Source organism: Indicator indicator, chromosome 1 (genome assembly GCF_027791375.1).
Source record: "Indicator indicator isolate 239-I01 chromosome 1, UM_Iind_1.1, whole genome shotgun sequence".
In the NCBI taxonomy this organism is placed as follows: Eukaryota; Metazoa; Chordata; class Aves; order Piciformes; family Indicatoridae; genus Indicator; species Indicator indicator.
Genome location: NC_072010.1, coordinates 38268713 through 38282245, shown reverse-complemented (window position 1 = coordinate 38282245; position 13533 = coordinate 38268713). Strand labels below are relative to the sequence as shown.

At 37.0% G+C, this 13533-nt stretch overlaps 1 protein-coding gene across 2 annotated transcripts in view; it reads right to left on the bottom strand.

Annotated features, from left to right (window-relative positions):
- Positions 1-8728: 8728 nt before the first annotated feature.
- Positions 8729-13533, bottom strand: part of TDRD3 (tudor domain containing 3) — a 113101-nt gene continuing 108296 nt past the window's right edge. The window contains exons 13-14 of one of the 2 annotated variants that reach the window (XM_054381639.1): positions 12522-12658; positions 8729-8952 (exon numbers count right to left, since the gene is read on the bottom strand). In XM_054381639.1, coding sequence (XP_054237614.1) covers positions 12539-12658 — 120 coding nt within the window. In that variant the 3' untranslated portion in view covers positions 8729-8952; positions 12522-12538. The remainder of the gene's footprint in view (positions 8953-12521; positions 12659-13533) is intronic. The other variant, XM_054381644.1, reaches the window with a different exon arrangement.

Genomic DNA, 13533 nt, shown 5'->3' with positions numbered 1-13533 from the left:
TCCTCGTTGGACTTGTTCTCTATATCCTTCTCCAGACCCAGTCCAGCACCTCAATGTCTTTCTAGTAGTGAGGGGCCCAAAACTGAATAGGGTATTCAAGGTGTGGTATCACCAAAGCCAAGTAGAGGAGGCCAATCACCTCTCTAGTCCTGCTGGCCGTATTAGTTCCAATATAGTCTAGGATGCCATTGGCCTTCTTGCCACCTGGGCACACTGCTGGCTCATGTCCAGCCAAAGGCATACAAGGACTAAGAGTTAAAATATTTCAGTAACTTAGTGGAGAAAATTCACAGTAGTAGTAGTAGATCAGCTGTCTGCATCAACAGAAGTATAGACAATCGATCCAGGGAAATTATCATCCTCCTTTACTCAGGACTCATTAGATCCCCTCATAGAATATCACAGTTTGGGATTTGCCAGTACAATTTGCAGTACATTGGAATGAGTTCAGTGGAGGGCTACTGCAATGATCAAGGGCAGAAGTACTTGCCCTGTGAGGAGCCAAGAAAGTGGGGCTCCTTCAGTCTGGAGAAGAAACAGTAGTAGCAGAACCTAGCAGCAGCCTTCCCATAGGAAGATTTATCAAGATAAAGCCACATTCTTTACAGTGATACATGGCAGGAGAACAAAAGACAAGAAGCACACTGAAATCGGACATGTTCAGATTGTGGGTAGGGAAAGACTTTTTTCACCAGAAGGACAGACAGTCTAACACCACAGCTGGTTGCAAGCAAAGTTTATGCATCTGCATCCCTGAACACTTTCAAGACCTTACTGGATAAAGTCCTGAAGAATCTTCTTTGATCTCACAGCTGACCCTGTTTTGAGTGGGAGGCTGGCCTAGAGATCTTCTTTCTGTAGTCCCTTATAACCTACACTGTTCTGTAGTTCTTTACAGTCTTTCCCCCCGATCACTAGAAAAAGGGCACATAAAATTACAAGTTTCAAGAGTTCCATAAATTCCATGAAGGCATGTACATAGCTGGAATTATTGCACACAACACAAGCATGAAGAACCTCCTGTGGCAGCATGTTACCAAATTTCAAGTGGTTACTGAACAGCATTTAAAGAATGTTTTTCTCCTATGCTCTCACTCAGAACAGTTTAGACTTTTCCTACCAATATCTCAAGGGTCAGAGGAGAGCCCTTTAAAGTGAAGGTTAGTGGTGACACAAGCATGAGTATAACTGAATACACTTAGGCTATAATTAGAGTATTTTTAGCCTTCTGAGGAATTAAATTCTGGAACAATCTGGTAATAGGAGTAACTGGGAATAACAGAGCTAAGTGCTTTCAAGGGCTTTATCAAAGGGATAAGTTAATCAATGTCCATAAAAAAACAGAGCCCTCATGCAGAGGGCTCAGGAGACTTCTATTTGCTATGCCGAAGAAATATCTGGATAAAAGTCTACAGCCTCTGTGATCAAAGTCAAAGTGGCCTTAAAAATGTGATATTAAAATGCAAAGTAGTACTGACAACCAGTCTTTGATGAAAAGATCTGAGTCAAAATTACACAGTATTATCCCTGCCTAGTTAATCCTGAAGCAGAACACTTTTCCCTGTTTTACAATAGATTTATTTGCCAGGAAAACAAAACAAAACCAAACCGAACCCCCACCAAAACCAAAGTATTATTATTCTGCATTACACAGGCTTTGAATTGTAAATGTTACATTACCTCAGGAAAAGTCATAAGAAAAACTGCTGCATTATTCAGTATCTTACAGACTGAAGGTCAAAAATGGCTCAACTAAACAGTGGGGTTCAGCTAAACACTCTGGACACACATTTGCTTGAGAGCTACATGGATCACCCCATGGGTTCTTGCTGCCCAAACAGAACATAATTGCAAAAAAAAACCCCAAAGAAACAGTGTGAGCCATCATTCATTAATACTTTCTTTACAGTAGGAGGTACAAAAATTATGTGAGGAAACATCAATGTTTCAGTCAGATGAGGACATACATTCAGTTATACAGAATGGATGTGCTTTAGTATATGACCCATAATTCCTGCATAACAGGCTATATGCCCTGCTCTTCATTGGTATAAACAGCAATATGTAACTCTCATCATTTCTAACCAACATGGAAAGAATAATAATAGATAATCAAGTGGCAGACTATTTTTACTGCCCTGCTGGAGATGAAGAACATCTCACCTACATCTCAGGTAAATTTGAAGGCCTTCTTAACACCCACATCAAGATAATCACATTATCTGAAAGCAGAAAGTGTTGCCAATATGGATTTTTAGATCGTTTCTATAAATACTGTGCATTCTACACATTAGTGGCTGCACTTCAAGCTGCTATGTATATTGCAGGTGGTATACTTTATTTGGCAAAATTGTCACCATATCATCATTTAAACAGTTATTTTCTCATCTGCCTCATCTTTATTCAAGTATGTGCAACTCCTGTTTGCAATATCTTAATGGTCCTTAGTCCTTAACAACTGCTTTGCCAGGGTCCTAGCATCTTCCATACTTTCAAGTAGAGAGCATAGCTTCTCACACACAGTTAGGAAGAACCCATAAATCAGTGTCAGCATCTTAACCTCTCTATTGACTTTCATCTGAGACTCTCAGCTGTTGTCTGCTTCTTGCAAAGCAATGTGAGAAAGCCAATGGGCCAGAGGCAGCTAAAGCCATGAATGAAGTGCTGGGGTAAACTGATTTTTAAACATGACCACTTTGTACCAGAATTATTCAGCTTTCTACTATTTTGGGAAAAAAAAAAAAAAAAAAAGAGTTGCCAGATTCCAGAGCCACAGAGCCGAAAAGTTCACAGCCGATGTACATAGCATGTTTTCACATTTCACAACTCTTGAAACTGTGTTTCTTCATAGAGTAGGCATAACTCTTATGTTTCAAATTCAGTCAAATTCTTACATAAAGCACTGAAAATGTATTAGTTTTTTTTTTTATTATGGAAATTATTATTTATTTATTATTATGGAAAACGAAAATTCAAAGCAACTAAGGAAAATAGAGCAGTACATGAGGTTCAGTAGGGTGAAATGCAGGGCCCTGCACCTGGGTCAGGGTAATGCTCATTATCAATACAGGCTGGGGGATGATGAGATTGAAAGCAGCCCTGCAGAAAAGGACTTGGGGCTACTGATGGACAAGAAGCTGGACATGAGCCAACAAGGTACATTTGCAGCCCAGAAGGCCAGTGGCATCTTGGGCCACATCAAAGAGAAGCATGGCCAGCAGATCAAGAGTGGTGATTCTGCCACTCTGCTCTGCTCTGGTGAGACCTCACCTGGAGTACTGTATCCAGCTTTGGGACCCTTAACACAGGAAGAACATGGACCTGATGGAGAGGGTCCAGAGGAGGGCCACTAAGTTGATCAGAGGGCTGGAAAACCTCTCCAACAAGGCAGGCTGGGAGAATTGTGGTTGTTCAGCCTAGGGAAGAGAAGGGAGACCTTATAGCTGCATTTCAGTATGTGAAGGGGGCCTACAAGAAAGATGGGAAGGGACTGTTTAGAAGGGCTTGTAGCAGTAGTAAAAGGGGTGATGGTTTTAAACTAGAGCAGGGTAGATTTAGGCTGGACATTAGGAGGAATTTCCACCATCGAGGATAGTGAAATACTGGAACAGGTTGCCCACAGACGTGGTGGAGACCCCAGCCCTGGACATGGAAATGTTCATGGTCAAACTTGATGGGGTCCTAAGTGATCTGATCTGGCTAGAATTGTCCCTGCTCACTGCAGGAAGGCTGGACAAGGTGACCCTTGAGGATCTTTTTCAGCATGATGCATTCTACGATTCTGTGCTGAATTTCACTGTCATTTCTGCAGCTGTAGTACACCGAAACACCTATAGATCCTACTTCTGACTATCAGTGTGACAACTCTCAACTTTGGCATGTATCATGTTAAATCAAGTTTTGGTATATATTGTAATCCAACCAGCTAGAGTCAAAAAAGACACTTAGCACCTGGACATCAAGAAAATCTGTTATTAGGAGCATTTGATCATAACATATCTGTCTCTTTGGGTATGTCAAGTGCAGTGAAATGCCACAGTAGATCTGTCTTACCCCATCAACTAAACTGTGATGATTTTTTTTTTTTAATTAGCAGGCAGGGAGAAACATAAATAGTTTTTAGATTTTATTTTTTAAAGTCAGTTTTGAAGAAAACTATTTTACTCAAATAGCACGTGGAACACCAATTTTGCATATGCTGTTCTAGTGCCCCAGAATAAAAACACTGATTCATTTGTGGTGTATCAAAATGATAAAGCATCTCTTATTTATTGTGGTTTTTACTTTTATTATTATTATTATTGTAGACAAACAGAGATCCTTTGCTAACTAGCTACAGAAGAATAATCACCACAAAACAGATGGTTAACTGAGACTTAAATCTGTGTAGAGTCATGGAAGATTACAACCCTTTTTACAGAGGCACAAACATCTATCTAATGACTACCAAAATATACTTGGGGTTAAGACTAATTTGACTATAAACCTCATATAAAATATTATTTATGATCCCTAACCTCTGCGGTTTAGAAATATACAGTATAAAATCAAAGCATTCAAAATCCCATGACAAACTGCCTAAAAGTTACTTCTCTTCTGCACAATGCTTATATCTGCATTCACTTTCACCTGGAAATACCTTAATCAAGTTGCATGAAATACAAGGCACTAAAGTGAGACTGCAAACATTTTCCTTAGAAGCAGCTGCAGAACTCTTTTAGACAATCTATAGTGTTCTGCTGCTATTACACACCTAATTGTCTTCTTACAGGTCCTATTTGAACACATATAAGAATTATTTTTAATGTATAGATTCTGTTTTCATTTGTTCCATCATAACTTCCAGAATATAGTTGTGTCCATCAACAGCCCACGTGTTTTTATGGAAAATGACTTTTTATGGCCACTCAATCATGTGGGAAAATTAAGTATTGAAGTAACCTCTGTCTATACTTCATTAGGTGGAATCATTCTCAAAATACCTAAATAAAATGATCATTCAAAGACAGAGGAACTGATATGAAATTAATATTAACAAAAAACCCCAAAATTAAGTCTTTGCTATTGTTTTGAAGAATACCACTAATATACAAAGTTTTTCATGTTATAAGAAAGTCACTGCCTATATGGTTGGAGGACCTTCCATAGTAAGGTGCTGTCCTGGAACAGGCTGATCTAAAACATTTCAGAAAGAAAAAACAAACAAAAAAACACCAGACCCCATGAGAACACTGAGATAGTTGTGTAGCAAGTAGAAAGCTAAACTGAGCTAGTTAAATTAGCAATTAGCCATTTTGAGGCTTCTATAGTTCTCAAGAAAGTTATAAAGCTGTTACTGGAGTTGGAACACATTATTTGATGAAAGGACAGACAAACCAGGATTCAAGCAATCATTCTGACAGGTATGTTCCTGTGTACACACACAAGCACTTAAGACCTTTCTACATGAACTCCCCTCCAACCATAATGCTAGAAAGGGACTAAATTTGGGTCCCTTTCTAGATTCTGGCAGATTCTTCCAGCTAGTTGGCTAACATTAGAACAACCTTCATTAGTTAATTTGGCTCTTTGGAAGTTCTCCTGCAAATGTCTCTTCAGATGTAGCTCAAGCTAAACCTTTACCTTCCACTAAGCTTTTACTCATTCTGTACCTAATGCCAAATACATTTCACGGTTAAGATTTGTCCTTCTTGTGGTATCAGCCTTTTGTAACCCAATGGAAATACATGTTGTTAATGCTGCCTTAGAAAGCCACACTTCCAACATGTTTCATCTGCATAAAGCTCAAGACATTACAGAAGTTCTACAGAGACATATCCAGCAGTGTTCCCTTGAGTGCTCTGTACAGTTGCTGCCAGAGACATAATAAGAAAGTACCTGTTAGTGATAAAGGAGAAAGATATATTAATAAATATGTATCTGAATATCAGAAGATGCTAGTCAAAGGAACAATTTTGAATTAAAACCTGACAACTTCAACTGATTTTTTTTTACAAAACTATGAAAATACATGATAAAACAAGAATATTTCCATCTTTGCTTCAAAATTATTTTGTATCTCAACAAGATAAAACAGGAGAAAAATAATACTATTTGATGATAGTATTACCAACTTGCCACATAACTTTTAGGATCATTTGAATTAGAAATTCTGACTTCTCTAAAATTTCCTTTAAGTACAAATCCATGGCAAGGAAAACATCTCATTATAATTACATTCCTGAATTCAAGACACAAATTCTCTTAAGTTGCATCTATAATGCTAGTAAAGGAGGGCCACAGACTGGGGAACTACTAGTTCACAGGCCAGGAAGCACAGGTGGGCTCATATCCAGCTTGCAAAGGAAAAATTCCTTTCAAACAGGTTTGTCTCAGAAACAGCTAGTCAAGAACACTCCAAAATAGGAGTTAGAAATTGAGTAAATAAAGCGTGGATGATCAGTATCCTGCTCCTTATCAGTGTCAATCCACAGAGTCCAGGAGCTTGCTTCTGCTGTCACTTTAGACAAATAAGAAGTTAACTTTTAAATCAGTTTTGAAGAGACACCTATTTGTGGTAACTTCTTCTGAACATAAAAGCTAAATAAAAATGGGTTGCTCTTCTGTACATACACTTTACTGCATTATGACTGACAAATTATTTTATTAGTGGGTTTGATGGATTATGCAAATCAAGAAAATAATTTATATACAAACCTAGTTTATCATCATGGTGCTTCCAGATATAGGGATCGATGAGCACAAATACATGAATTCTTCTTTTCAAAACAGTTGGATGCAAATAATTTTTATTTACTCAGTCACTAGTTCTTCAGATCCTGAACAGACAGAGTCTTCAAAAGAAGTTGTTTCACTTGAAACCAAAAGAATCATAAAACACACAAAAAAAGGTCTTTCCAAGGAGACTCTCCATCTGTTTGCTTATGGTGGGGCTTTCCAGTTCCTTAGCACCGATAAGAAGTCCAGGATGTATTTGTTTTACAAACAAACCCAACATTTTCAAATATGTTTCATTTGCCTCCAGATAGCTGCACACAGAGAGGTAATTTCAGAATGCCACAATCACTACAGAGGAATGCTGCACTGCTTTTCTACAGTCTTCAAATTTTCATAAGTAGGCTTTATTTTTTACAGTTCAATAAATCAGATTGCAGTTTTCTGAATATTATGATTTACTTCATAGCAAGAATGAAAGCTCAAAAGAACATAAAAGTTATCTTAATTTCAGAAACTCCTTTGGTACACTGATCTTAGGGTTCTCATTAATGCACAGTCTCTTTGTAAACAAAAAAAAAAAAAAAACCACAAAGCTGCTTTCTAAAATGATGCTCTGGCTGCATCACTATGAAGCTGAATAGCTGTTATCAGTGGCTTAGTGATAATACTAGAAGTAAAGCATCCAACATCCAGTGTATTAGATCTACAATTTATTTATTTGCTGGTACAATTTAGCAGAACTGACTAGGATGATTCATAGTATTTGGGAAGTGGTTTCTAAGTTAAACCCAAAAAACTTCATAAAATTTATTGTGTGTCAGTTGATAGTGAGGAGGTTCAACATTGTACAGCTCATGTTTTAAGCTTCCAAATTAGTGAGTTGCATTATAATTCTCAAGAAGTTGCTTAGGATCCATTAAAGCAGCAAAACATTTGGTTCCCTGCTACTGTGCAAGTATTTAAGTGATTGGTAAGATTTGACAGCACTCAGACAGTACTGCAAATACATTCAATCACATCATTAGTATAAAATTTCTTCCCATCCAAATAAACCAGGTTCTATCCAAACAGAGTTTTGTATGAGCACTCAGAAAAAATTCAGGAGAATTAATTATACAGCTTATACCATCAGTACATAGCTCAGGTAAAATTCTGTGTTTACAGAACTACCTCTAAACAAATGTGCTATTTCAATCTTAAATCAAATGACCAGAATAAAGCTTAGGAGGCATTTGCATGGTGCACCAACCTTCAGTGCTGCTCAGCTAAAGAAATAGTGTAATTTCAACTACTTCAACTACAATCAGTAAGATTCCAAGATACAGCTTAGAGTGAAAAGCAGTTTGACATAAGGTTCGTTCAAGTGCCAGTGACAACTGAAAAACATTCTAATGATATGGAGCATAAAAGCAGAGTTTAAAGCTAGAAGAAAATGAGAACTTAGTATTCAGCTGGTTGCACATGTGTGCATGTATACATGTATTTACATTTAAAATACTCATATGCACCTTTTGGTGTTTTTTTTTTCTTTAAACTACTTTTTCCTCTACCTTCTAGAAATGTTTCTATTTCTGTAATATAAATATTTCTAAAAAAAGAAAGTCTTTGTCTAAAATTATTTAGAAAATGACTACTGAAACTTAGGATTTTTTTTCCCCTCCCTTTTGACCTTTTAGTCACAGGTCATGAAAAACATAATAGGCAAGTTTGTAATTTGGCCTTCAGCAACTTTGGAAAACAAACACAGAAAACAGAGTTGAAACCCATCCAGAATTTCACTGTACAGTAGTTACCTGAAATTTTTTTGACTTTTCACTAATTCTAGCCTAAAATCAATATTAAATGGCCCAGTTGTGTCCTGCTTTATGTTTACCTTACTAGAAACAATATTAGAACCAAAATAAATTCAAAACAAATAAAAATCATGCTACACAAGGATTATATTAACAAACAATGAAGGCTCAGTAAAAAGAATACAAGGCAAAGAATAGAATAGTGCACTGTGGTTTTATTGATGGCAGCAATGACAATTTGCCCCTTTTGTATGTAAAAAGTATTTAGCTTCATGTATCTAAGAACTTTTAAAAAAGTCTCTTGTGGTGTCAGGTCCTAATTCCTTCTGCTCACATGAGCTTTCATTGTTCCATCCTGTTGCTTGGAAAAAGCCAGAATTTCTTCTAGAAGTCTTCAGCAAGTTAGAGCTGCCAGTGAATTTCGCCCATCTTGAGAAGGTTTCTAAATGAAAAACAAATAAACAACAAAAAAAATCCACAACAACCAACCACAATCAAACAACAACAAAAATAGGTAAGCATAAAACTGCTCTGCTATTTGTGCAACATACACTTTATTGCTATTTCATTTTCGCTCTCCAAGAGAGTGGACAACTGCTTTTCAGTACTTACAGAGATAGGTCTTTAAAACAACAAATCAAGGTTGCGCTTCAACACAACAAATGCGACTGGTGTAATACAAGGAAAACTTGCTGGCAATGACTTCTCACCAAAAAATGCAGTTTCTCCACTGGTGAAGACTTCAGTATAAATTTTAAACTACATGTGACAAGGTGTGTATTACCTCTGCCACGGAGGAAAGGAAAACCCAAGAAAAAAAAAAGACTAAACACTCCTAGGTTCTTCCAAATGCCTCCAAAAGCTTTGAAACATTTTTAATTACTTGTGCTCCTCCTTTTTCATACAGTCATGACAGCCATCCCCATTTGCTTCAGTAAGAGTGGCTGAAAAGCTGCCCCACTGCAAAAAACGACCTTGATTGAGAGATGGCTAAACGTGAGCCAGCAGCGCACCCAGGAGGCCAGAATGGCCAACGGCATCCTGGCGTGAATCAAATAGTGTGGCCAGCAGGACTAGGGAGCACTGGTGAGGTAACACTTTGAACACTGTGTTCAGTTTTGAGCCCCTCACTTCAAGAACGACATTGAGGTATTGGAGTGTACCCAAAGAAACTGGTAAAGTATCTACACAGAAAAAGCTTCAGCATACAGCACTTCATTATTTTTATGTTCTTAAACCATGGATGAATTTCCACTTTCTGGCACTATTCAGAAATGGCCAATAATGCCACACTCTTGAAGAGAAAGGAACAAGATGTTCGTTTTCCAATATTCACTAGGGCAGTGGCAAAGATTTAAAAAAAACCCCAACACAAAACCCCAACACACTATTGTGAATTCTAGACAAAATAAAGCATTGTTTTGACTGGAACTAATACAGGAGCTAATTACACTTAAGTAGTACCACCCAACCTCTCTATATAGAAGGCATCTCATATCTTGACAACTTCTTTTTGGTGTTAATGTCCAACAGCTGTTACATTATTCTGTGTTGCATAACTCCTACAGTAATTGCTATCTGTATTGTGCATAACATTCTAACAGACAAAAGCAACCAAAACTTTCCAAGTTTAAGCTGCCACTGATTACACATGGCACCGAGTTAGTAAGTTCAGTTTTGGATGACAAATTCACTCCATATGTCTAACTTGAGCAGATGTTGAAGTAAACAGTCTTGGGCCAAAAGAAAACACAGGAAATCTCTCAACTGAGGAACAGAGTTTTAAATTATGATGAAGAAAAAGAATATATCTGAAGTATTGTCCATTTAAGATGCACTTTTTAAAGCAAAGTCAGTAGATGCTGGAAAATAATATTCAGCTTCATGACACATTTTCCAAAATATATCTTGATTATTTTTTTTCTCCTGGATAAGAAGAATCCATTGCTATTTGTCAACAAATGCTTCTAGGTTTCTTTAAACTGATACTACTTTAAACTATCACTTGAATCTAGCCCCTTTATTTAGAAATGTCTGACAGAAAATCATAGTATTTGAACTGGGGCAGGGGAAGGGCTGCCACTTTTTATGGTAGATAGGTTTTGACAGTCTGCTGTCCAGTTAAATCAGGATCCTCTTAGAATCTTCAAACTAAGATATAAGAAAACCTACAGGGAACAACCAACTGTGCAATAGGAAGCTTGTTCCTTACCCACCAACACTTCATTCACTCTTCCTGAGACAGAAGTTTCTGTAACTCTCTCTGGATGTCTGTTTTCCCTCTCTCCCAGCTGACCAAAGCCAAATACAGTTTTCCAGATCTATACTATGAAATCAGGGAAATACCAAAAATATTATCTAAATCCACAAAATACCTCCCTGTTTGACTGCTGGTTACACTAGGCACACTGCATTTGGCTGATCACACTGACACTCCTCTGAGCCAAGCGAGCTGCTTTAGAACTCAATTCTGGCGTATGCACTGAGCAATTTCTGCATAAAGTATCTTATGACATGTTTATTGATAGTGACTGATACTCTTACTTAAAATAGAATATCAAATTATATGGGCAAAATTAGAATAATTATCATTTTGGAAAGAGTCAATAAATTTTTTATATTTATGTAATAAATACATTACTTACTCCTAAACTGCAAGTATTCCCTCAAATGAAAATGGTATTTTAGCATATAATTAAGAAAAGTAAAATCACAGGTTACCACGTGTTAGAAAATCCCCAAAACTGCAGAGATCAGCAGCATCTATTAAGCCAACTGACCGTGGAGGACTGAAACAATGAAAGGAACTAAAAAGCTCAGTAAAAATAAACTGGCATTGCAGACGTACTCCAAACAGCACACCATGTTACAAAGCTGTCTTTATTCCAGATAGAATTTTAATCAACGTTTGGAAATTGAGGATTTAGAGGATCTACAAGTAAAATGAAAGTGATACAGCACACCTGATTTGTTTAGGAAAAAATTATATCTGGGTTTTCTGACTGGCTTTTCTAGACTTCTAAATATCCGGTGTATTTTCTGAGGATGATCCATAATCCCTTCATTTCTGCTAACTAACAAAGTATAGGGGCAAGTATATCCTCAAGATTCACAGCACAGTAAATATTTTTAGGCCTTATACCTCCCCCATTCAATGGCAAACTCACTGATTTTAGATGCTAGCATTGCAAATTCCCCTTCCCTTGCTAAGCAAAAAAAAAAAATTAGAAAGAATACCTATTCACATAAATGGCTCATAAAAAGTAGAACATGAGACACTGGACAGAGAGAGTTCAGCAGGAACTGCAGACATTTATTTCAGAGAAGCAGCTGGTCCAGTGCACGTGAATTCAAGAAAGTTGTGGCTGCTCTCAGATGAAAAAGTATGAAGTAAAAACTTGATCAGATGACATGAGTCCTTTCACACAGCAAAGTTAAAAAGCTATTTCCCAAAGTGTTTTTATTGCTCTTCCTCTTCCCACAGATATATTACATCTCTACCTATAGCCAAAACATCTGGAGAAACAGAGATACCCAACTTCCACCATAACTGTATCAACAGCCCCCCAAAAATAGAGAAACAATATGTCAAACATCTTAACATATAGGGGATCACAAATAGTTTCTAAACTAAAGAGACAAACATAAAACTTTCACTTAAATTGTATGACACTGATTTAGTAGCAAGAGTTCTTCACAGATGTAGGAATCACTGCTCTGTGCTTCCTCCTATTACATAAAGTAGGTAATGCTCATATTGTTGCTTAGTTTTTTCTATGAATTTTGTCTGTTTTCTTGTAAAGTGATGATTCCATTAAGTTATTTTTTCAAAACATTCATCATCTGCAACCCAACGCTGAGGGTTCTTAAACAGCCAACTACTGGCAAAGTTGGAGAAAGCTCTCTTACAAACTACACAAAGGCTGAGAAACACTGAGGTACAGAAAAATCCTGATCTATTTTTCTCAAAACCTAAATCACATAAACAAAATGTCATTATCATATATTTACCTTTTATTTCCTATTACTCAGTTTCTAGCTCTTGGGGGTTGATAAAATTGTTGAGTAGGTCGTGTGGAACGTCTCGGTTGACCATCACCTCCTCTGCGGAATTCCAGAGTTTGCTCATATGTTTCCTCCTCCTCCTCCTGCAGGTGAAAAGTATTGTTTTAAATGGAAGAGTAGGCAAGTGCATTATACATGACTAGGTGTATGCATACATACACACATACATACACATGTATGAATGCATGCACATACAGCAACTGCTGCTTCTGATGAACACTTAATAAAGTGAGAAAACAGGAGTGGGGTTTTAAAACCTAGGAGAGCTAACAAAATCAAGATGGAGACTCTCAAAACTCAATCCTTAGAGCAGCAGCAGAAGTTATTAAATATCTGCAGAAGAAAAAAAAAAAGCATAGATATTAAAGCAAAATTATTTTCCAAGAATTATACAGGCAACAAACTCAAGAAGCAAGATAAACTTGATGATCTGCCAGAGCAAGAAAAATACCAGCTTTTAGGAGTTTAGAAAACTGTGTGTAATGAAATAAAAGAATTGGGAAATGGAAATGAAAGGAACATCATCTGGCAATATGCAACCTAGAAACACAGATCGAAAATAGTACATAAAAATCTGTGATGCGGCAATAATGAAAGCATAGTGGACAGCACTTGAGATGTGAATTTTCTGTGTGCAGCAGTAATAAATATAACTTCTGAATAATGAGAGGTAATTATCTATTTGCAATATTGCATTAACTGACAGGTATCTCAATACCAGAAAGATATGGACAAATTAATTACACGGAATTCAGAGGAGACGGGGGTATGTTAACAGAGCTACATAATTAATTTGGTCAAGAAATATTGAAAAGAAAAACACTCATCTGATGGAGTATTTGAAGGTGGTACACATTAAAAATAGGGAAGAATTATAAGATCAGCAGAGTTGATAACAAAAGAGAAATAGAAGAATTATAGGCTGTAAAGTTTCTGAACATGAGTATGATTGTAAATG